Below are 27,072 nucleotides of genomic sequence, written 5' to 3'. Positions count from 1 at the left end.
AATTGTATTCGGCAGCTAAAATTGTTTCCCACATGTTGACATAATTAAATCGTTGTTACTAAGATGCGATCGTAAACAGCATTATTATCCGGATTTTAAAACGTTTTGACAACAAACTATGAAAAATTATAGTTGCCTTAATCGGTGACAGAAACTTTTCCGGAAATATCGATTTTTATTTTATTTCCCTGTATTGGGAATTCATTTGCATGTACATTTTTTTGGGGCCGCTGGCCAATTTAAGGGCCGCTCAGCGGCCCTAAATTTTATAGTGGAATCATCCCTGTGAACCCCAAAAACCTACAGATATCTTAACCCGAATAAAGTTAAAACAAATAGTATGTAAGAAAATATTTTAATTTTACAATGATTTAATTTACAATAGATGTCTACACTTTCATATCAATCACATGACTATCATGTGATTATTCAAATAGTTCAAAGTTCAATTGAGTGGAATCAATTATGTGACATTATAATTATTTGATCCTACATATTCTATAACACTGTGTTCACATGATAATTGTTACCTAGTAATGATGATAACATTCATAATAAGTAAATATACATGTAGTGTTGGCTTTGAAAACATTTCAAGAAAAATCAAGTGATGCAGCACTAGACTGTTCTCATTGTTATTTGTATTGTTATGTTTTTATACAAAGGGAAACATACACAGCAAGTATATAAGTGGCATTATTTCAAAGCAGTTACTCAAAAAGATCTTAAAATGCAACAATTTGGTTGTTTTCCACCCCATCGACATAAATTGCATTTGTTTTCATAAATGCACAAAATTGAAAGTTGATAAAATGGCCTGATTAACTGAGAAGATATATAATGAATTCAATTGTTATTATCCATTTAAATATTGGTTTTAACTTCAGACTTATCTCTTTCAGTTTTTAAATTAAATATCTATATACTTCACAGGGTAGCTCACTTCTTATATCAATATGTTTTATAAAAGTTACTTTCTTCAATCAGAAGATATTTGTCTTATACAGGTAATCTCTCCTTTAACTGTGGTTTATCTTAACACAAATTACTTTCTTTCTTAGTTGTTAATCATACTTAAGATATCGCCAATTATTTCAGTATTTTTATCACTATTTGGTTGTCTTACACAGGTAATGTCCCTTTTACCATGGCTAGTTTACCTTTTGCAGGTTATTTTAGATTCACAAGATTCTAAGATGCAGAAAGGTTTTCTTATCATATCTAGCAGACCACATAATCTTGTTATGGTTATGAATATGTAACTGCTGTTAAAGATAAGTTCTTCTTAATAATAACTGTGCAGAAATTTGTCTACCTATCACTTCTTAGCTGCTTCTATAAGAGATTGAAATGCTAATTAATATTTAATTGGAAAGAACACATAGGTAATGCAACTTGAAAAATACTTTTTCATAAATTTGAATCTGCACTATTTCTATTTTATATCAATGTCTTTGCTCACATTCATTTGTTTCATAAGAAAGTTGTACATTTTAAAATCTCCTTCCCTCAGTTAAGTCATTCAATTCATTAAATGACCACAAAAGTTTCATATGAGGAATGTTTGGACAAATTGTTGTATATATCATGTATATGTTCAATCTCTTACTGTTTTCAAAATAGTTATTTGTATTACACAGTAAGACAATGACTGTATTTAAAATAAATATATGACATAAAATTGATCTAAAATACCAGTATTACTGACAGTAAAAAATAAATAAATAATAATAAATTTGTTCCTTCTTGGGATGCTCTATTCACAGAGATGAATTATGGGATAACAGGAAGTGGATGATCAATGGATGAGTCTATTGTATTGCATCATGGGAATATTTCAATCACAGTTTTTACATCTGGAAGTTTTCCTTATGCTACAAATGTGTCTGAAAAAGAGAGAAAAGGGTATTATTTATAAAAATAGTGTATACATAAACAAAAAACTAATTCGTACTTTTAAAGCTTCCAGTATCAAAATTATATTGTTATCAACTAAATTTGTCAATTGAAATGACTCTTTTCATAAAATTTAATAAAACATCATCTTCTCAACCCCATCCCTCTACATGATGTCTCTCCTTAATACTCTTCAACTTCGTACTTTATTTGGCCTTTTTAACTTTTTTAGATCCGAGCATCACTGATGAGTCTTTTGTAGATGAAATGCGCGTCTGGTGAATATACAAAATTTAGTCCTGGTATCTATGATGAGTTCATCTTACAGACAATGTTAATATAACACTAAATTGGGCATCTTGGACAGTATTGAACACCCACAAACAAATTAAAAACTTTGTTCACTTTAGTTGAAAAGGGGACATTATTATTTATAAGCGAATTTTGGGTGAATATTTGAAAGAGGTTATTACTTTATAAAAATCATTCTAAAATTACTTCAATAGAAAAATTGCCAAATAATGAGGAATGATTTAATCTAAAGGACTAACTAAATGACATACTTATTATACCAATGTATCAAATTTAGTCAGAACATGGAAGTTAATAAAAGATAAATCTATACTAAATTGTCACAAATAAAAATAGGAAGATGTGGTAAGACAATGATGAAACCTTCAAACGGAAACCAAATGACAATCTAATGTTTGTTTTTGAAACGATAAAAACTCTTGAAAATCAGATAATACACATACAAACAAAATATAATGAGGAATTGATGCCACAAGAAACTTATACTTTGTATACTTAAATCCTACAAAATATTTTATTCTGATCCCTTGATACACAAAAAAAAAAAGAATAAAATTGTTATAGTATGTGAAATATTATTATAATTGGCTATATGTGTACATGCTAACTAATTGTAAAAAATGTTAGTAAAATTGCTTTAAAAGGCCACTATTTAATTAATGAATATAATTAATATAAGTCAGCATAAAATTGTAACAGTTTGATGAAATTGGTCTATGCTACATCTTTTTAAACAAACTTTAACTTTTAAAGCAGTCTACATTCCCCCTGATTCCCCCTGATTTGGCCTAAAGAATTTTGATTTAAGTCTCTTTGTTCAGTCATATATCACTGTATAAAGATGAAATACGTGTCTGGTTAAAAAAATTAATAGACTGGTATCTTCGATGATTTTTATAAGAATAAAAGAAACCAGGTGCTCCGCAGGGCGCAGCTATATACGACCGCAGAGGTCGAACCCTGAACAGTTGGGGCAAGTATGGACAAAACATTCAAGCGTGATACAGCTCTGAATTTGGATTGTGATCAAATTTTTGACATTACATGGTTTTTTTTTACACAAAACAAATGTCAAGATTTTACAAATCAATTAAAGATTTCTTCTTCAAACTTTTTAAATCTAAAATCAAATAGTTGACACAGCATAGGTTTCTGACACAGAATGAATGTTGTCTAATGAACTTAAAAGGTTTTTTTTTGCCTTTGAGCAATTCACTATGCTGTTGAATATTAATCCTCTCAAAAAAAAAATGTTTGAAGAAATTTTCTTTTTATTTATGAAATCTGAAATGAGAAAAATTTAACCCCCCCCCCCCCCCCCCCCCCCCGCCTTTTTTTCACATCCCTGTTTCCCTTTTTCCAAAACTGATATCAATTCAAATTTCTAATGGAGTTTGCAACAATAACTACTCTTTTAAATACATCATAAAATATTAAAATGTAAAATAAAGGGCTTGTTATCACTGAATGGTAAAGATTGGTCGGTAGTAAAAGTGAATAAACATTGTTTATTGTATCATCAGCAACATTTTATATTGGCAAACTTCCAATGAAGTTATTTACATAAAGTTATTGGCAAATGAAAATAGAAATGACATCATAGTCATGTCTGGCAAATTTCCAACACATATTATCAACTACTATTCTATACAAAGAAAGATAACTCCAATTGAAAATTAATTGCTATTGCACAATATGGTCATAAACCTTGTGTTTAAATTTCATAGATATCTATTTACTTATACTAAAGTTATGGTGCAAAAACCAAAAATAATGCTTATTTGGGCCCCTTTTTGGCCCCTAATTCATAAACTGTTGTGACCTCAACTCCAAAAATCAATCCCAACCTTCCTTTTGTGGGCATAAACCTTGTGTTAAAATTTCATTGATTTCTATTTACTTATACTAAAGTTATTGTACGAAAACCAAGAATAATGCTTATTTGGGCCCTTTTTTGGCCCTTAATTCCTAATCTGTTGGAACCAAAACTCCCAAAATCAATCCCAACTTTCCTTTTGTGGTCATAAACCTTGTGTCAAAATTTCATAGATTTCTATTCACTTAAACTAAAGTTATAGTGCGAAAACCAAGAAAATGCTTATTTGGGCCCTTTTTGGCCCCTAATTCCTAAAATGTTGGGACCAAAACTCCCAAAATCAATCTAAACCTTCCTTTTGTGGTCATAAACCTTGTGTTAAAATTTCATTGATTTCTATTCACTTTTACTAAAGTTAGAGTGCGAAAACTTCGGACGACGACGACGACGACGACGACTCCAACGTGATAGCAATATACGACCAAAAAATTAAATTTTTTGCGGTCGTATAAAAAGTGTCAATCTGATAGATGCCATTGACTGCAATTAAGCAATAGTCAATTTAAAAGCGTGAAAGTGACACCTTCAAAATTAAAATTAATCTTTGTTTGGTGGTTTAACATTGTCTACAAGTTTCAAAACATTTCATTGAGTGTGGAAATATCAAATTAAGCAGTCATTGTTTCTATTCATAAAGGGACATAACTCATAAACAGTTAACGTGACCCAAATTTTGAACAGAATCAGTGTTTGGTGGAAATAAAAAAACTGCATCGTAATCAAGTTTCATAACATCAGATAGAGGAACAAAGGTAAACCTAAGTGACCTCATTGCCTACAAGCCAGGACATAGGGAGTACACTTAGATTCTTAAGACAACCAAAATGAAATCAGAGTAACTGTTTGCCTTTTAATGGAGGGATATCACCTAATTGGTAGTAAATTGCAGATAATCTTATCTTAACAATATTCAAATAGTACCTAATCATTCTATTTGACAATAAAACATACATATAACACCATTTGAAAAGGTTAATAAATTAGAAGAAAACAACAATAAATTACACCACTGACATCATGGTAAAACAATAAAATAAAAAAAACCTAACAATATAGACCTATTCATTGTCATGGTAACACATCATTGTCCCAAAATGTCAAGGTTAATAGAGGTAAATTGTGTAAGAACATTTAAAGGCCTTACAACAGAAATGTTGGGGTTTCATTGGAAATATCCATTGATAACAACATCTGGAATAATACTGTAATTGTTATGTTTACTAAACATGTGGTTGTTAGTGGTTACAACTGGCAATAACTACATTAATAGAATTACGACTAGCTGTTAAAAGATCCATAACTTGGTTGTCATGGTTACAACTAGCTGTGACTTCAATACTCTCACAGTTAAAACATAACAAAATAGGCAAAAAAATTGGGAGATTGCTAAAGATAAAATCAGTGTAATCTTAAAGAGGGGTTGATTATCAATCCAGAGATTCCAAAATAAAACTATTACATGATTATATTCTTTGTCTCTTATTACAGTGACTTATGCCAGGTCACCTGTTTAATATGTAAGCATTTCATATCACATAACCTTAAATTAGTAGTTCAGGTCACCTGACTTATAAAGTGTTTCCCCTAAAGAATTTCATGTCAACAGTAATCCCTACAACTGTATTTCAGGTCACCAGTATCTTATGTCACATGACTTGTCACATGACAGTATTACCATGTCAACAGCTAGTTGTATTATCATTTTTACCCACAACCAATGAAGCTAAAGTTACCTCACTACAGCTGTAAATAAATACAAAACATTTGGTTAGATCTCAATGTTACTTTATATAATTAATATACAGCAAACTACATGAATTATAGATGTTAAGATATCTTAGTTCATGCTAAAACAGGTTAAATGGTTCAGAAAAGTCACAACAAATTACAGGAGTAAGAGAAAAGTATTAAGACTGGTTGGTGTTGGTGATTAATGTGGCATAAAGTAAAATGAAAGTATTGTCCAATATGTTTAATAATTCTTATTATTGCATAGCAATATAATATTTCCCACAGAAAGTAACCAAAAGTTAGCGTGCGATAAATTCTAATATTGCACTAGTGAAATAAATATCAAAATTCATGATGTCATCAACGACAAAATCTTAGTTTAAACCAATTTTTACTTTCAAATATTATATTGCTATACAATAAAAGGGTTATTGCATAAATATTGGGGAATATTGTCCCTCCTTGAACATATATTGAATTCGCAAGCTCGTGCAATATAAATTTCTACTCGGCACAATATTCCCCAATATTTAGCAATAACCCTATATTATGCTTAATATACATTTTACGCAATATGAACATGATGAAAGTTCAAATGTCATAATAATAGTGTGAGTAAATGAAATATCATTATGGTTGCTGTCTTTGATAATTATGCTTTATTTTATCAAGTTTATTCTTTTGCCATACATTTGGGTGGTTTCAATTTTTGTAAAATATGGGCCACTTATAGATGAATATACAGGAGGTGTTTACTCATTTTTGCTAGCTAAAGTGACCTAAAGTTGCTTACATCAACCTTTACGTCCAACAGGTAGAGCTCTACATTCTGAACATTTCCACCCTTTTCAGACTTTATTTTTTTATGGTTTCAAAATTATAGAAAAATCTTGCATTTCATCTCTATGTTCAATTTTAAGCCAAGTCAGCCATCTTGGATGGGGGCGGGGTCATCAGACACATTTTTAAAAACAAAATATCTCAATGATGATTCTCCCCAAGTTTGTTTAAATTTGGCCCAAGAGTTTCAGCTAAGAAGATTTTTGTAAAATTTAACAAACGGTGTCATATATGACCAAGTGATGAAGAAGCTCACTTGGCTCTTTGGGCAAGGTGAGGTAATGATCATGCCTATAAATGTGTTATGAATGGCTGCCATGTTTTGCTTTTTCAACATTTTGAATTTGAGCAGCAATGATGAGTCCTTATTAGACAAAACAAGTGTCTGGCATACAAAATGTTCATCCAGGTATCTATAATGTGATAATTTACTTATGACAAATAATTTCATGTTCAGTAATATCAAATACTTTAGTAGTAAATCTATAGATAAAAAGATACAAGAAATAATTTCTTTCCAAATATCACTATCTAAAATCTTTTTTATCTGACAATTAGGTGTCAATTCAAATGTTTAGGTTCTAAATAACAAAACTTTGATAGTAAAATAAAGAAGTCTTTTAAAATCTTTATTTTTTTAAATTTGTATTAAGTAGTCGATGAATATTTAAACGTATATACACTCTAACGTTTCTTCTGTAGTTATAACAATTCTCTAAATGATTTCAGTGGTTGCAAAGGTCATCATATTGCTATGTTATTTTTTGAATATTTTTTCTAAATGTAATGATCCAGCATACATGGCATAGGGTTAAATCTAAATATCTCATCATCTAGTCCTCTGTAATTTGCTGTATTCATTAACCAAGTTTCAACCCATGCTTTAACTTAGGTTACTTCTAATTATTTATATTGTCATCATGCTTAAATTATCTGACTTGATTATGCATACATATCATAATACTCTCAACACAAAGAACAAAAGAACAGATTAACACATGCATATAAATAATACATGAAAAATCTGATTAAAGTATACATATATCAATTTGGTTTTCCAGAAATTGTGTTATATTCTAATTTGTAAGGAAGCTATATTTTTTATGACCCTTTCATTGAAATGCTACCATTCTTAAAAACAGAGCATCCCTATAAACTTGATATCAACTGGGTGATATACATTGTTCAGTGTCAAACTTAAAATGAAAATCTGATTTTTGTTTGCAATAGACATGGTACAATAAGGGAATTTATTAATCACTTGTGTTCCACTCCTTACAGTTTCCATTGCACACTGAATCACAAACTTATTTCTTCACAAATACGAACATATTTCAATTACAATGCATTTTTTTCTTTCACTGCCCAATAAAATGATAACTCTTCCTCTTGAAAATAATAAAACAATGTTGAAGAGGTGTCATATACTTGGAAGTGGAGCAAAGACAGATTTAAATTTTCTCCTTTCAAATATTTTCCAGTTTAAAAATGCAGTTTTCAACTTCTTTTTTTTTAAACAAAAATTAAGACCAAGACATGCACAAATCAGAAAATCATGAAACAGTGAACTGTCTACTGGAAATCATCAATGTATAATATCAGCAATATGGGAAATCATCAATGTATAATATCAGCAATAGGCAACAGTGTCATCATCCAAGTGCTTTAGTCAAACAGACTAATTAACGATCAATCATAAACATGACAGCTAGCAAAGAATCATTTCAGTTGGCAAAAAAAGAATTCATTCCTCTCTAAGAAAAGCTTTAAGATAGACATACTTTGGTCAGATAGAATAAGGTTTACAGCAAGAATCAACCATTGGCTAGAAGTGCTCAACCAGATCAAGGACAGAAAACTCGAAACATAGACAATAAGAAAAGAACATTTGAAACAGAACAGAAGCATTGATTCAGATGTTCACATAATACCTCTAATACATCTGTATTTTCTTCCTATCAAATCAGAAATAGTTTGTATACATGTTAATATGTGTATACAGTAACTTATAGTTGATGTGTTTCCCTCAGCTTTAGTTTGTAACCAGGATTTGATTTCTCTCAATTGATTTATGACTTTCAAACAGTGGTATGCTACTGTTGCCTTTATTCATACAATGTTATAGGAATTATAGTCTGTTATACTTGAGCATGAAATAAAAATTATCAAATCTATGCAGATTATATGATGACACAGTTAATTTTGTAAATGGCCATCAAATACCACTGACCTGATCACAACTCTGTATAATCACTCATGTCATCTCTGTAGGAAAATTTATACTAAAATCTTTACAAATGAACAGTACCTTAAGGACATCATCAACAAAATTGAAAATCACCCAATTTTAATGAATAAATTTCCATAATCATGATAAGTCTGAAACGTAAAATTGTAAAAATCAAATGAGAGCTTACAACAAAAGATATAAATAATTTACCAAAGTTTCATGAAAACTGCTAAAAGCATTTTTGAGTTACTATCAGAAAGCTGGAAAATTCCCTCTTTTTTAATAAATAAAACCAAACAACTTATAAACTTAAAATAAGAAAGTCATAAAAATTGCAGCTTGCATTAATAGATATAAACAATTCACCAAGGTTTATGGAAAACTGCTAAGAGCATTTTTTGAGTATTTTTAAACAAGAATGTGTCCAAAGTACACAAATGCCCCACTTTCACTATCCTTTTCCATGTTCAGTGGACCGTGAAATTGGGTAATAATCTAATTTGGCATTAAAATTAGAAAGATTATACTATAGGGAACATCTATAATACTAAAATTACGAGGTCCAATTTGTCAGCCGTCATCACGTAAAAACGACGAATCACAGAATTCAACTTTATATATAACTAATATAGTACAAAGGTGTAGATTAAAAATTACACCACTCCAGGCCCTTTTGTTTTCCACGTAATTAATATTGCCAATAATTAAGAAGTTCCGGGTCGAGTCCGCTACCGATACCAATAGTATATTCACCTGTTACCTATCATTACCTTATCTGTACGTTCCGCATCTGACAAGCGCACCACCAAACGTTGTATTCAGGATTAATATGCTATATACACGGGTCATAACCACAGGGTTGACACTACTAAATTGTCAAATTGTTACCTATTGTAGTATTTTAATCAGTAAGACTTTCTAAGATAACAATACGAATACTAAAAATCTGGACTAAAAATAAGGCGTATAGGTACAGTTTTCAATTTGTTAGTGGGCATGACGTAAAACAGCGAAGCAAAGAATTCAACTTTATTTATAACTTATATAGGACAATGCTGTTGATTAAAAAATACTCCATTCCAGGACCTTTTGTTTTCCAAATAATTAATATTATTGTTTTAGTTCGACGGGTTCAAACAGAAAGACTTGAAAGAGAGAAAAACTGTGTATCTTATAATCGGCATGACTTTATCAGATGACAATACTAATACTAAAATAAGGCTTGCGCATAGTTATATACTTTAATCAGTCACGGACCCGTGATATCACGGGTATGTTCTAGTATGTACTAAGTTTCAAGTTGATTTGACTTCAGCTTCATTAACAAGAGTACACACGCTGAAATGTCTCGCCTTCTATACTAATCATTGATATTATGTTGATAGTCCTAAGTATAAAGCTAAGCTTTAATACAACTGTCACATAAACTTAACATTAACCAAGATAACTAAACAAAGACCAATGAACCTTGAAAATGAGGTCAAGGTCAGATGAACCATGCCAGGCAGACATGTACAGCTAACAATGCTTCTATACAACATATATAGTTGACCTATTACTTATAGTTTAAGAAAAATAGACCAAAACACAAAAACTTAACACTTGCAATGAACCGTGAAAATGAGGTCACGGTCAAATAAAACCTGCGCGACTGACATAAAGATCATAAAATATTTCCATACACCAAATATAGATGACCTATGGCATATAGTATTAGATAAAAAGACCAAAACTCAAAAACTTAACTTTGACCACTGAACCATGAAAATGAGGTCAAGGTCACATGACATCTGCCCGCTAGATAGGTACACCTTACAATCGTTCCATACAACAAATATAGTAGACCTATTGCATATAGTATGAGAAAAACAGACCAAAACACAAAAATTTAACTATAACCACTGAACCATGAAAATGAGGTCAAGGTCAGATGACACCTGCCAGTTAGACATGTACACCTTACAGTCCTTCCATACACCGAATATACTAGCCCTATTGCTTGTAGTATCTGAGATATGGACTTGACCACCAAAACTTAACCTTGTTCACTGATCCATGAAATGAGGTCGAGGTCAAGTGAAAACTGTCTGACAGACATGAGGACCTTTCAAGGTACGCACATATCAAATATAGTTATCCTATTACGTATAACAAGAGAGAATTCAACATTACAAAAAATCTGAACTTTTTTTTCAAGTGGTCACTGAACCATGAAAATGAGGTCAAGGACATTGGACATGTGACTGACGGAAACTTCATAACATGAGGCATCTATATACAAAGTATGAAGCATCCAGGTCTTCCACCTTCTAAAATATAAAGCTTTTAAGAAGTTAGCTAACACCGCCACCGCCGCCGCCGCCGGATCACTATCCCTATGTCGAGCTTTCTGCAACAAAAGTTGCAGGCTCGACAAAAACTACCTTGACCAAAAACTTTAACCTGAACAGACAGAAGATGAACGAACGAAGAATGAACGGAGCCACAGACCAGAAAACATAATGCCCCTCTACTATCGTAGGTGAGGCATAAAAAGTAACTGGGTGTAAAAAAAACTAAAAATGAAATATTGATTGATTGTTGTTTGATCAGTAACCAGAGGCTACCATTTATTGCATATTCATGATGGATCTAAATAAGATACTCAAATGATTATTAAACTCATAATCAAATACCACCAACTTATTACAGTTACTTAATAAACTTAACTACCAAAGTTAACTCTTCACAATCATTCATGACATCCTTTTTAATAAGTTATTAAAATGTCCCCAGATATAACAATAAGAAACTCTACAAACAAACAAACAAGTGAACATGTGACTTAACAACTGAACATATGACTTACGTCTGAACAAGTGTAATCTTAATGTCTGTTCTGCCTATAAGTGATAATATTCCCTAGAATTTGATAATACCTTGACTGCATGATATTGTTTTAACTTATCATTAGATGGATAAACATTGTATTCTCTGTCAATATCTAACAAGAATTTAACTTTTTCATAAGATGTTTCATGATAATGTGCACTACCAACACTTTTGATGCTTGTTCAAAATGTATTCAAGTAAAGCAAATTTTTTAAATACTTTTTTCCAGTTAATCTATTGCAGTTTAATAGCCAATCACTTAATTGCTATCAACTTGTATCATTCTCTAATCCTCAGCCGTTTTGAGCAATACATACTAGCATTATTCAGTTAATTTGTATTTTTGAGTTTTCCTCACAGAAGGAATTTAACATGTTTAAGAATACAGGACAAGAAGTAACTCCAGTACTACCCTTTACCATCAACTTTTCTTTCCTTCCAATAATTCCAAAGATGACTTACGCTATATTTCATGAGATTTGTTTTGGATATCTGACTGGAACATTTGTGTATCTATTTTGTTAATTTTTTGTTTGCACAGGATGTCATGCATTGCAAAAAACCTATGTGTTTCATGCTACCCATTATCCTATAAAATAAAATTTCTGCAAACAAAACATTTCGAGAATGTTTTACTGTATCATTTTCAATTCATAAAATATTGAATATCAAAATGTTGTCTGAACTAACTTTCAAGTTTATGTGCTATCAAATGAATTATTTGGTCTAGTTATATTTATAAATTTACTGTTTACAATTTTTTGAATTTTTTGAAAAACTAAGGCTTTTCTACCTCAGGCATAGATTACCTCAGCTGTATTTGGCAAAACATTTAGGAATTTTGGTCCTCAATGCTCTTCAACTTCGTACTTTATTTGGCTTTTTTTAACTTTTTTAGATTCGAGCGTCACTGACGAGTCTTTTGTAGACGAAACGCGCGTCTGTCGTATATACTAAATTGAGTCATGGTATCTATGATGAGTTTATTTGTATGGAAATAAATGAATTAAGCAAAAATTTGAATGACCTCAGCTACCCGTGCCTCATGATTTTAGAAACAACTCCATGATTTGCAGTGTATTGTGTTTGTAATTTTTGAGTGAATTTTCCTTTCTATGTGTGTATCCTATTTGTTCAAATAATAAAATAAAATATATGTAGGTCATTGCAAAATATAAACCCATTATTGTGTGAATCACAAAAGAAGAACCCAATATTAGCATGAATTAATTCAACATAAAAGTTACATGCAAACGTTTGTAAGAATGAAAAGTTGTAATGTAGGGATTTTCAGTCAAACTAGAGAATGCTGGGTAATACAACTGTATCTATTCTGTGTGACAATAGACAGAACTAAAGAGAGATAGAGAAGTATATGTAGTGTGTGTGTGTAGATATACAGTTCATGCTTTTACCTCATAAATTATCACCCTCCTGTCTTTCTAAAAATGATTTTAATTGGTCCATTATTTACAGCATTTGTTAAAGATACTTAAAGAAAAACATGGTATGACTTCAAATTATGCATCAAATTATATGGGGAATGAAACTTTCAAATGACTTCTTAGAGATAAATAAAATCAGACACAAAATGTAAGAAGATTAAAATAATAAATCCAAAACGACTGACATAAAGCATTCTTATTCCTTCATTTGTCCTTGTTTCAGCAATTTATTTTCAAATTTATCAAATGTCCGCTATATTTTTCGCATAAATGAAAAGGCTGATAAGGAGCCACAAAAAATGTAAGAATATTAAAATATAAAATCCAAACAACTGACATAAAGTAAAACTTGTGTACTTGATGTCTGAATACAAACAGTAATAAAGCAAATGTCTTTCATTGAACTCCATATTTTTAATTTTTTTTAATGCTTCTTTTTCCATCTTTAACATCTTCTTATTTTTCATATTAAAATCTTAGTATTTATGAAAATACATGAAAATGCTTATAAAGAGACAAACAATTGCCTGTTAATGAAAAACACACACACAAAAAAAGGTTAACAATCTGACAGCCTTTTTCCAAAAAAAATTTAAAAAATTACAAATGAAAACAAATCAGCAACGAGAGTAGGGTCAGGAAACCAATAAAGTCATGGATAACTGGATTACCACTATTATAATATGAACATAAACAAATTAAACTACTGCACATGATTATGTTTATGTTCCGATTGTTTGGAAAGTTCAAAGGGTATTCTCACAATATTCTAAATATCAAACACCATTTACAATCATACATATTTGCAATCATTTTGTTTCTTTTTTTATGTCAAAAGAATCAGACTAACTTGCAAAAAGTATTCTGTAAGAAGCTCTGTTTAAGCATACTATACATCATTTCTTCTAAAACAGTCCCTTCACCTAAATGCTTACAAAACTACTAACCATTTCTTCTTCCTCCTCCTCCTCAATCTGACTTGGATTTTCAGTTGGGTTTCTCACATTTCCCCCCTGGTTTGTTAAAGTTGTGTCCTCACTTTTAGTATCCAGTTCACCATTGAGTTCCTGGTTTTCTGGTCCCTGTGATTCTAACGCAGAGGCATATGATGTCTCTGTACTACTTATCATTGTATTGTTCACAGATTTAATGGGAGATAAAGATTGAGATGATGGAGCTTCAGAGTCCAGCTCAGCTTGGAAACTTTGTTCTGTAAATGTCAGGATGAAAAAATGGGTTAAATTCAAGATTACATATCAGCATTAAGTAAATACAAAACAATTATCCATTGCTGCTTTGTCCAAAAAAATTATCAATTATGTGAATAAAATAGAGGCTGAGATGTAAGAACTATTATAAACTGTACAACCTCTGAATCTCACAAGTGTCAGAGGAATAAATATTTCAAGAATCATACATTAAATTATTAATTGTAGGTATATAATCTGATATAAAGATTTAATTCAATTTTTATGTAATTATCATTACATTACTTTTTCTAGCTAAATATCAGTGCTTTGAAGTGCTAACAAATAAAAAAACACATAACTTGTTTGCTTATTCTTTTGCTTAAACTAATTAAATAAAGAAATAGCAACATTGTGTCTGGTTATAAAGAATTACAATATGAACTGCTATTCACGAAAAAAAACTTCAAATACAGCTTGTATGGAAGGGTTTTTATTCTCAATCTGTGCAGAAAAAATATGCTATTGGGATCAAGTAAATGTCAACAAGTTATAAGTTTGAATATTTCCTAATCAAAGTCCCATAACTCTAGAAGCAATTAAACATGAATCACATCTCATTAAAAAAATAACGACTCTGTAAAAGTGATGCTTCTTCATAAATGGGATATTAATAACCCACAAAGAAGTTTGGTGCTTTTACTACTAAACCTTGTAATATATTTCTTTTGTCTAAATTCTTTCATCTAACTTATACTGAAATTTTGATAGGGTTGTGTTTCAATTGTAAAGGCCTTAAATTTACTTTTTCAACATCGTTATCAGTCAAGGGTCTAACTTAAATAAGTTATTAGAGAAATGTATGTTACATGTTTTAAACAGACAATATACAAACTTTATTTTGTTAAATTTTTCACAAGTTTTATTGATATTATAATTTTCTTTGTGTATACTAAACATGCTAAACTTTGCAACGATATAGCAGTTCATAGTTTACCAATCATGCATAGTACACCTATGTTATTACAGAAAATATATTCCTGCAATAACTAAAGGGTGTTATTACAGCTTCTCTAAATCTCTTTAAAGACTTTGCTCAGACATATATCATAATGTATTTCAATTCATTGTAAGAAATGATGATCAGAACTTGTTATGTGGCACTGAGCAAGATTCCAAGTAATTCCCAAGTGTCTCATTTACTCTCACATAACATGTACAATAAGTTACATGCCTGTAATAACTAAGCCTTGTTATTACAGCTTAATTTTCTCTTAAATGCCTTGTCTCATTGATTTACTATGGTTGATCAAAATTGTATTAATGGAATTAGAAAATTAGTTATCAAGGTAGTATATTAAGCCACTGCGCAAAGTTTCAAGTATTCCCAAGTGCCCACAAAAGATAAAATATTTATGATATATTTAGCTGATAACAGACATATGTTACTACAAATTAAGGAAAAAAGAATAGACAACTCATGAAAGTGTCTGAAATAACACAGGCATGTTTTTTTTCTCTAATAACTTATTTAAGTTATACCCTTGACTGATTATCAGTCATATAATTTGTCAGAAAAACACTTTTATTTTGTGAACCCAGTGAATTGGTAATATTATGTCATTCAAAACACTTTTATTTTGTGAACCAGTAAAGAAAGGCTTATTTATTCAAGTTAAATGTAATTTATCTGCTTTTGATCTTTTATTTTGACACACCAAAAACTAAATGCAAGCTTAAAATACGTACATGAACAAAGTTGGGGTAGATTATATGGGGAGCTTGGTCACTTTTTGTCAACTAAATGTATGTAAAAAGAGGCCAGACTTATTTCTAAATATATAATAAGCATTGCTATACAATATTGCTATTCTGCAAACAGAAGCTACCGTGGATTCATCTATTTTCATGGGTATCAACCAGTGATATTGTTTGCCTTAAATTACTGGAGAATAAAGGCTTTTCCCCTGGAGAAGAATCTCAATTTGAAAAAAAATGGCTTACAATTATTCCCAAAAAGACAGCTTTTTTCCCAAACAGTGCAGTCTCAGTAGTAATTGTGCATGAATACAAACTGAAAAACAGTCATTTAAATATTTTTCATGCCTAGAATGACTATATGTGCAGATTTGAGGGTCTATTTATGCATCTTCACTGACAATAAGGGGTCTTATTTCAAATGAGGGTTTACCTCTTGAAAGGGGGTCTGCAAATTTAAGTTCCAGTCAAATTCATAGTTTATTATAAATTTCCCAATTTAATAAAAATGATGCATATTTTCTCAATAAAAAAGGGTAGAGGTAGTTTAGAAAAAAGCCAACAATATCACTGCCAATTTTTGTGGATTGTTGAAAACATTTTTATGTACATTTAATTTCATGGTTTTGCCAATCTCTGTATACATAGACTATTGAAAATATGTTATTCCTTGAACATTTGAATGCATGGTTCAGCTGTGCCCACGGAAATTGGTATCCTCAAAAATAAAGATGACACAGTTTGCTACAAAGGGCTCATTTCAACGATAAGGTAACAACATAAGAGTTCCTCAAAATAGTCAGGCTGCAAAGGGTCCAAGCAAGCTAATAATGCTCATTGCAACAGTTTGTCATTGTGGTCATCAAATAAAAAGTAACAGATTTGAAGCTAAATTTGGCCAAGAATAAATCTAAGCTTTTGATTGACAAGCAGTGCTGTCACGCTCATTGCAACAGTTTGTCATTGTGGTCATAAAATAAAAAGCTAACAGATTTGAAGCTAAAAGAGGCCAAAGTTAAATCTAAGCTTTTGATTGACAAGCAGTGCTGTCACGCTCATTGCAACAGTTTGTCATTGTGGTCATAAAATAAAAAGCTAACAGATTTGAAGCTAAATTTGGCCAAGAATAAATCTAAGCTTTTGATTGACAAGCAGTGCTGTCACGCTCATTGCAACAGTTTGCGATTGTGGTCATAAAATAAAAAGCTAACAGATTTGAAGCTAAAAGAGGCCAAAGTTAAATCTAAGCTTTTGATTGACAAGCAGTGCTGTCACTTGTACCTATTTCACTGTAACAACTGGGTGTAGAAGGCGTGTAACTGGGCGTACCCTCTGTAAAATCTGTATGAGTGGGTGTGGACTCTGACAGACTGAGATTAGGTGACGCTGGTATCTGTGTGGTCTCCTGATATGTTACTGTAAATTTACCACTACTGGAATAATCTAGCCTGAAAAACAAATAATCATACATCTTATGTAAATTTACCACAACTGGAATAATCAAGCCTGAAATATACATAATAAATATGGTGAGAGGTATGAATTATACAGGATTTTTCTTAATATCGCAAAAATTAAAATTTGCATTTTAGTCTAAAATGACAAAATTGCAATATTAAATGCATGCAATCATTTCTGAATTTACAATATTTGTCACTTTTTGCTATAAATAAAAGATCTAACACCCAACAACTATATAAGCTAAAATCAAAGCAACTACCTGCCCACCAAATTTTAAAATAACTGATATTTCTGAAATCTGTTTAAAACCAAAGTAACAGTGTTTTTTGAAATACTAAGGCTTTTCTACCTCAGGAATAGATTACCTTAGCTGTATTTGGCAAAACTTTTTGGAATTTTGGTCCTCAATGCTCAACTTCGTACTTTATTTGGCCTTTTTAACTTTTTGGGATTCGAAGGTCACTGATGAGTCCTTTGTTGATGAAACACATGTCTAGCGTAAATACAAAATTTCATCCTGGTATCTATAATGAGTTTATTCAGACAATTTCTTACCTTTTGTTTTCAGATTCAGAAGAAATAGTTCTTCCTGTATATAAAACTCTTGATGCGTTAGGTGACCTGTTTTGTTGTCGTGGTGATGGCCCTCTATCTAGGGCCTCAGCGAATGTAGGAGGAGGAGTGGAGTTTTCTGGGACTAAATCTGGGCGTCTTCCTGTAGCCCCTGAAAGAAATGTATTGGATTTTAACTTGTAATTTTGCATTGCACATGGACATTTATTTCTCGACTATTTATGACATTTTCATACTAAATCTGGTGGATGTGTACAAATATATACTTAATTCTAGGAGAACATGTTTTATCTTTTAGATGTTGTTGGCTTTAAACTAACTGACAGTATTCTTATATCTGTGGGTTTTTTTATTTGTTTTTATGTAAGTTAGTTTTTTTAGCTTTTTTAATTGTTTTTATGTAAGTTAGGTTTAGCTTAATACTGTTATATTGAGATAAGTCATTTCAAGTGAATTTTCAGCGGTTCGTTGTTGTGCTGTTACATCACTGTCCCAGATTAGATGTTGACGATGTGTTTCTGTAGAGTTTTAATTAAGAGATCAATAAAGAAAACAGATTCAAATAACTTTTATGTCCCAGATTAGGGGAGGGTTAAGTGCTTAAAAACATGTTTAACCCTACCACATCTATATGGTACTGTTACAAAGATAATTCAGTTGTGTAATACATATCATATTTGTGTTGTGTTTGGTGTTGTCTTTTGTTATAAATTCTGCAATAAGTTTACTCATTTGAACTGTTTGCTCTATATTTTGATGACTTTTGCCTGTGACAGGTCATTTTTCCTCGGAGTAACTATATGACCTTTACCTGAGACAGGTTGACTCTCCTCTGAGTAAATCTATGCCCTTTATTTTGTTGAAACTTACCCGAGACACATTGACCTTCCTTTGGGTAACTCTATGCCCTATATTTTAATTACCTTTACCTGAGACGGGTTGAATCTCTTTTGAGTAACTTATATGATCTATATTTTAATAACCTTTACCCGAGACAGGTTGACTTACTCTGAGTAACTTTATGCCCTATATTTTGATACCCTTTACCTGAGACTGGTTGACTTTCCTCTGAGTAACTATGCTCTATATTTTGATGACCTTTACCTGAGACTGGTTGACTCTCCTCTGAGTAACTATATGTCCTATATTTGGATGACCTTTACCTGAGACTGGTTGACTCTCTTCTGAGTAACTATATGCCCTATATTTTGATGACCTTTACCTGAGACGGGTTGACTCTCTTCTGAGTAACTTCATGCCCTATATTTTGATGACCTTTACCTGAGACTGGTTGACTCTCTTCTGAGTAACTATATGCCCTATATTTTGATGACCTTTACCTGAGACTGGTTGACTCTCTTCTGAGTAACTATATGCCCTATATTTTGATGACCTTTACCTGAGACTGGTTGACTTTCCTCTGAGTAACTATGCTCTATATTTTGATGACCTTTACCTGAGACTGGTTGACTCTCCTCTGAGTAACTATATGTCCTATATTTGGATGACCTTTACCTGAGACTGGTTGACTCTCTTCTGAGTAACTATATGCCCTATATTTTGATGACCTTTACCTGAGACTGGTTGACTTTCCTCTGAGTAACTATATGCCCTATATTTTGATGACCTTTACCTGAGACTGGTTGACTCTCTTCTGAGTAACTTCATGCCCTATATTTTGATGACCTTTACCTGAGACTGGTTGACTCTCTTCTGAGTAACTTCATGCCCTATATTTTGATGACCTTTACCTGAGACTGGTTGACTCTCTTCTGAGTAACTATATGCCCTATATTTTGATGACCTTTACCTGAGACTGGTTGACTCTCTTCTGAGTAACTTCATGCTCTATATTTTGATGACCTTTACCTGAGACTGGTTGACTCTCCTCTGAGTAACTATATGCTCTATATTTTGATGACCTTTACCTGAGACTGGTTGACTTTCCTCTGAGTAACTATGCCCTATATTTTAATGACCTATACCTGAGACAGGTTGACCTTCCTCAGAGTAACTATATGACCTATATTTTGATGACCTTTACCTGCAACTGGTTGACTTTCCTCAGAGTAACTATATGCTCTATATTTTGATGACCTTTACCTGAGACGGGTTGACTCTCTTCTGAGTAACTATATGCCCTATATTTTGAGGTTTCACCTTCTCCTTCAGAATTTCCATGTCTTCTTGGATATGTAGGTTTTCTTTTGGAAGGAGAATGTTTAATAGCTGAAAATAAATTAAATGGAAGTCATTAATAATTTCAGACGAATTTTTATGTTGTACTGTCACACTGTCCCAGGTTAGGGAGAGGGTTGGGATCCCGCTAACATGTTTCACCCCGCTACATTATTTCTGTATGTGCCTGTCCTAAGTCAGGAGCCTGTAATTCAGTGGTTGTCGTTTGTTTATGTGTTACATATTTGTTTTTCGTTCATTTTTTTACATAAATAAGGCCGTTAGTTTTCTTGTTTGAATTGTTTTACATTGTCTTATCGGGGCCTATTATAGCTGGCTATGCGGTATGGGCTTTTCTCATTGTTGAAGGCCGTATAGTGACCTATAGTTGTTAATGTCTCTGTCATTTTGGTCTTTTGTGGATAGTTGTCTCATTGGCAATCATACCACATCTTCTTTTTTATAAATTAATACAAAGCGGGTATGTAAATAATTAGCGAGTATACACATAGAATGATGCTGTTTTTGAGGGATTCTTCTGACATATTGCTTTCCATCTTTTGTGATCAAGTCACAAAATTTATATATAACCCGTGGGAGAATACCAATCAATAATAATGCTGCATCAGCACAAAAATGCTATATTGCAGTGAGCCAAGCAATCTACTCTTTCAATTAAAATATCTATTGTCCTTCTTGTCCTTTAATATAATATAATGTCATGGAATACACATAAAATCCAAGTTTTAACCAAGTGACACTTTTAGGACAATTTATATTGACGACTTGATGTCTATGGGATATGGTTATTTTTTGTAAAAAAAAAAATATCCATAAACACAGTAAACATTATAAAAGGATTGTCTGTGAACTCTGAACACAATGAGAGAAAAGGCCACCACATAAAACAAATGAGATTCTAAGTCACACACTTTGTTTGATTAGTTTGGCATTTCTGTTGTTGATGACAGTTAGACCAAGAGAAACCTGACCTTTTGAAATGCAGTAAAATAAATATTGTGTTTACAACAACCATAGCAAAAACAATACATTACCTATTGAAAAATATTAAATAAAAGGTTAAAAAATACACTATACATATTATTGAAATCAAAGGATCTCTGTATTTCAAATCGTTTCTTCCGGAAAATTTAAAATTGAGGGTTAATGGTTTTTTTTAAAATGGAATCCTATACTGAGGTTTTTGAATTGGAAGCGTCTATATCTAAAATGGGGAACCAACCCCTTATATGAGTGCATTAACCATTTATAATATGTATGTTTGAGAAAGTTCAAACTTTTAAATAAATAATCAAATTTATATGTTTGGGAGTAATGATTCATGTACATGTTTTCAACCAGAATGGCGTTACTGCTGATTTAAAGATTAAGTCAAAGTGAAGAATTTGCACCAGCATTTGAGAAATATAATAGAATATTGAAATAATTATAATACTGCATCAATTAGAAAAAAATATTTTGTATTGCCTTTAAGACAAATATGTATTTAAATTGATTTCAGTGATGTGAACCATGTGAACAGAGAAAAATAAATCAATGTTTCAAGTAACTTGAAAATTCACAATAATTATGCAACTAAATATATTGACATACTGAAAAATAAAACCATGCTACACTTTGTTTAGAATTTCCATGGAAACTGCAACTACATCCAACCTTGCAATAGTAAACTTTTTAATCCTTCTTATAATCATAAAAGGGAGTGGGGGTGGTGGAGGGATGGTCCCCCTTAAATGTTCTTCCTACAATTTTTATGGACAGAACTCATCATTTTGAAAAAACACTTCAATTCCTAGTCAGTCACCTGTACCTTATTAATACAGAAAAGACACCTTGAAACCTTGACACCTTGTCAACAATGGTATGTTTAGTCCTCCTGAGTTTATATCATTAATTGTATTCAAACATGAATTATAGATCTGAGGGGACAGCTTCCATGGAGAAATCTAACTGTGTGTAAATATCAACTGAAATTAAAATATTGGTGAAAAAAACAAAACAAAAGTACAAATTAAGGCAAAAATACAAAATATATTGCAACTGATGAAATGAAAACAACTGCTTCAAGGGAGACAACTATTACCTAATCTGGCAATTTTTCTAAATCTCTGGGATCCCTTGAATGTCGGAGGGTCCACTGAGAGCAAAAATAAAGCAAAATAAACAATGGTGCCTATACAGCAAAGCATAATATCTATAACCTGTCATGTGGTGTAAATGGTTCTTTGTAGACAGGTGTAAATACACTGAATGTCTATCAAGTCATTTGGATGAACAGTTCTTCATAGACAGGTATTTAGTTTTAAATATGGATGAGTTTATTTTATAATACAGGACTCCTGTCTACTAATAACTTAATATATGGAAAACTGTAACCTTTGCCTTGTCAGGTAAAACTAATTTGCAAGATTGTGCCATTATATTGAAAAAAGATACAGGAAATACTACAATGTACAGACTGATTTATATTTGTTTACAGCTGAATATCTTGTGCCAAGTATTACATGCATATTCAGGACAAGAACATGTTAATGAAATACAATTATAAATGCTGATATTAACTAAATTAGAGGCTTGGTTAAAACTACATGAGATCTTCACACCTTCTCCCTCTTGAATCAGTAAAATAACAAAAGCTGCATAAGTCTTTCAAAAAAATCAATTTATCTACCTTTATTTACATGTTAAAATCACTATAATTAAAAAATGTAAACCCATGTAATTGATTGATGGATTGTCACTTTCAGCACTACTGTGCGTTCATTGATTTTCGTGGGTACCAAAAAAAAAAGTTTTGTGGATTGTTGAAAACTTACATGTTCGTTGATATTGAATTTCGTTGTTTTGCCAAAGTATGCATAATATTGAAAATTTGGTATTGGTCATGTTGGTTGAACATTGAACTTTGTGGTTTTTATTTTATTTTATTGGTAAAGATAGCTGGGAATGACATGAGAGAACAACAGACCTTCAGCAAGAAAACTAGCTATCCTTGTCAATTGGAGTCGCATGAACCTGCCATGTGATTTATTCTAAGTCGCATGAACCTGCCACGTGATTTATTCTAAGTCGCATGAACCTGCCACGTGATTTATTCTAAGTCGCATGAACCTGCCACGTGATTTATTCTAAGTCGCATGAACCTGCCACGTGATTTATTCTAAGTCGCATGAACCTGCCATGTGGTTTATTGTAACTCATAGCCTTAGTATTGCTAGGCTAGTGATACAGTACATAAACTACTTATACTAATCAGCCAAAGAGTCACCTTAAGTGAAGGTAAAATATCTTGCCTAAATATTACTTAATTAAAATCCTCAATGCAAATACATAAGAAACTCACTTCTTTTCAAAAACATTGAATAAACACAATTGTGTATCCGTCAAACATTTCAGATGAAATACTTTTATCTTCTACTTCAAAGGAATCAAAGTACAGAGCTATAAATATAAAGTTGTAGAAAATCACAGTAAAGACTTACGAGTTTGTAGTTTCTTGAAAACTCTTTTGGACATGAAATCCTGGAATCTTTGACAGTAAAAACTAGGTCTATGTACAGATATAGAATCCTAAAATCACAAGGAAAATTTCATAGTTTAATAGTATAATGTGTACAGCTTGTTCTCTCTCTTCTTCTTGGTAGAAGAAAAAAGAGTCAAATCCTTGAAGGAAAAATTCATATAATTCTTGTCATATTGTTTAACTCATCCCATCTATAACTATTGATTTTGTGGTTTGTTCTTTGAGATGTTCCCTGTCTATAACTATTGTTTTGGTGATATGTTCTTTGACACTTTCCCCATCAAAACTATTGATTTGATGGTATGTTCTTTGAGACTTTCCCCATCGTTAACTATTGATTTTGTGGTTTCCTCTTTGTGACGTTCCCCATCTATACTATTGATTTGGTGGTATGTTCTTTGGGACGTTCCCCATCTATAACTATTGATTTGTTGGTATATTATGAGACGTTCCCCATCTATACTATTGATTTGGTGGTATGTTCTTTGGGACGTTCCCCATCTATACTATTGATTTAGTGGTATGTTCTTTGGGACGTTCCCCATCTATAACTATTGATTTGTTGGTATATTATGGTATAATCTTTGAGACGTTCCCCATCTATAACAATTGATTTGTTGGTATGTTCTTTGGGACATTCCCCATCTATAACTATTGATTTGTTGGTATATTATGGTATAATCTTTGAGACGTTCCCCATCTATACTATTGATTTGGTGGTATGTTCTTTGGGACGTTCCCCATCTATACTATTGATTTAGTGGTATGTTCTTTAGGACGTTCCCCATCTATAACTATTGATTTGTTGGTATATTATGGTATAATCTTTGAGACGTTCCCCATCTATAACTATTGATTTGTTGGTATGTTCTTTGGGATGTTCCCCATCTACATGATCTATAACTATTGATTTGTTGGTATATTCTTTGGGACGTTCCCCATCTATAACTATCGATTTGTTGGTATATTCTTTGAAACTTTCCCCCTCATAACTATTGATTTGATGGTATGTTCTTTGAGACTTTCCCCATCTATAACTATTGACTTGGTGGTATGTTCTTTGAAGACTTTCCTGATCTATAACTATTGATTTGGTGGTATGTTCTTTGAGACTTTCCCAATCTATAACTATTAATTTGCTGGTACATGTGGTATGTTCTTCGAGCCTTTCCCCATCATAACTATTGATTTGATGGTATATTATGATACATGTATATTCTTTGAGACTTACCCCATCTATAACTATAGATTTCATGGTATGTTCAAGTTTTTTCTTCAGTCTGTAACTCTGTAATATATCTATTATACCAAGGAATATTAACAACCTTTCTCCTTTTGCATTTTTTGCAGGAATACCACCAGGCCTAAAAATAAACAAATATATTAATAGAAAGATGCATGGTTTGAAACAAAATCATTGTATTATAATTTTTTAATTGATATAAAAATCTAACCTTAATGGGAATTACTACTGCCCCTCCCTGACCCTGTACTGAACCCCTGACTTAAGGCGTATATTCATCCTCCTCCTCATCATCTACATTTCTGGCCTGTAAAGATTCTATAGCCATGGAATAATTTGCCAGTCTACTGACATCTAGTGCCCCTCCCCACCCTGTACAGAACCCCTGACTTACGGCGTATCTTCATCCTCCTCCTCATCATCATCTATTTTCTGGCCTGTATAGATTCTATAGCTGTGGAATAATTTGCCAGTCTACTGACATCTAGTGCCCCTCCCCACCCTGTACAGAACCCCTGACTTACGGCGTATCTTCATCCTCCTCCTCCTCATCATCTACATTTCTGGCCTGTATAGATTCTATAGCTGTGGAATAATTTGCCAGTCTACTGACATCTAGTGCCCCTCCCCTCCCTGTACAGAACCCCCGACTTACAGCGTATCTTCATCCTCCTCCTCATCATCTACATTTCTGGCCTGTAAAGATTCTATAGCCATGGAATAATTTGCCAGTCTACCGACATCTAGTGCCCCTCCCCACCCTGTACAAAACCCCTGACTTACGGCGTATCTTCATCCTCCTCCTCCTCATCATCTACATTTCTGGTCTGTATAGATTCTATAGCCGTGGAATAATTTGCCAGTCTACTGACATCTAGTGCCCCTCCCCACCCTGTACAGAACCCCTGACTTACGGCGTATCTTCATCCTCCTCCTCCTCATCATCTACATTTCTGGCCTGTATAGATTCTATAGCTGTGGAATAATTTGCCAGTCTACTGACATCTCCTCCTCCTCATCATCTATTTTCTGGCCTGTATAGATTCTATAGCTGTGGAATAATTTGCCAGTCTACTGACATCTAGTGCCCCCCCCCCTGTACAGAACCCCTGACTTACGGCGTATCTTCATCCTCCTCCTCCTCATCATCTACATTTCTGGCCTGTATAGATTCTATAGCCGTGGAATAATTTGCCAGTCTTGTCTTCATTGACTTAGTTCTTGTTAATGAGGTACCTAAGGAAAAAGATGATGTAGGCATAAAATTCAATCCTTTGTTATCACTACAGTGTATTATATCATGTCATTATTTTAATTACATTGTTGGTATATTATGGTATATTCTTTGAGATGTTCCCCATCTATAACTACTGATTTGTTTGACATTGTACATTAAGTCTAAGTAGGCTTCAATGATCCAAATGGTACACAGCAACATGTTTGTTTTCATCACAGACTTAATACTGTCACTTTATTCAAAAAATTTATATGCTGTACACTAACTGCTTAACCAGGTGCTCCGCAGGGCGCAGCTTTATACGACCGCAGAGGTCGAACCCTGAACAGTTGGGGCAAGTATGGACAAAACATTCAAGTGTGATACAGCTCTGAATTTGGATTGTGATCAAATTTTTGACATGACATGGTTTTTTTTTACACAAAACAAATGTCAAGATTTTACTAATCAATTAAAGATTTCTTCTTCAAACTTTATAAAAACAAGTGAAACTGCGAGCTACTGCTCACTGATGATACCCCCGCCGCAAGTGGATAATATTAATAGTGTAAAAATATGCAAGTGTTTGGTAAACAGGAAGTTGTCGACTGATGAATCTGAAAACGCATCACACGGTATAGCTGAATTATAAAAATCCTGAAACCAAATTTCACAAATCCTTGTATTGTAGTTCCTGAGAAAAATGTGACG

General features: G+C 32.3%; 1 protein-coding gene across 13 annotated transcripts in view; it reads right to left on the bottom strand.

The window, feature by feature from the left end:
- Nucleotides 1-339: 339 nt before the first annotated feature.
- Nucleotides 340-27,072, bottom strand: part of LOC143052868 (phosphatidylinositol 4-phosphate 5-kinase type-1 alpha-like) — a 45,616-nt gene continuing 18,883 nt past the window's right edge. For 4 of the 13 annotated variants that reach the window (XM_076226010.1, XM_076226006.1, XM_076226008.1 and 1 more), the window contains 9 exons: nt 26,264-26,381; nt 25,134-25,266; nt 23,862-23,949; nt 20,284-20,409; nt 18,163-18,331; nt 17,428-17,594; nt 14,149-14,411; nt 11,734-11,786; nt 340-1,886 (listed from right to left, as the gene is read on the bottom strand). In XM_076226010.1, the coding sequence (XP_076082125.1) occupies nt 1,838-1,886; nt 11,734-11,786; nt 14,149-14,411; nt 17,428-17,594; nt 18,163-18,331; nt 20,284-20,409; nt 23,862-23,949; nt 25,134-25,266; nt 26,264-26,381 (1,166 nt within the window). In that variant the 3' untranslated portion in view covers nt 340-1,837. Of the gene's footprint in view, nt 1,887-5,811; nt 5,828-8,586; nt 8,611-11,733; nt 11,787-13,171; nt 13,199-14,148; nt 14,412-17,427; nt 17,595-18,162; nt 18,332-20,165; nt 20,181-20,283; nt 20,410-23,861; nt 23,950-25,133; nt 25,267-26,263; nt 26,382-27,072 lie in introns of those variants that run through there. The other 9 variants (XM_076226007.1, XM_076226009.1, XM_076226012.1 and 6 more) reach the window with 9 other exon arrangements.

Source organism: Mytilus galloprovincialis, chromosome 11, assembly GCF_965363235.1.
Source record: "Mytilus galloprovincialis chromosome 11, xbMytGall1.hap1.1, whole genome shotgun sequence".
Taxonomy (NCBI): Eukaryota; Metazoa; Mollusca; class Bivalvia; order Mytilida; family Mytilidae; genus Mytilus; species Mytilus galloprovincialis.
Note: the sequence above shows the minus strand (reverse complement) of the source record. Positions and strands in the feature narration are given on the sequence as shown.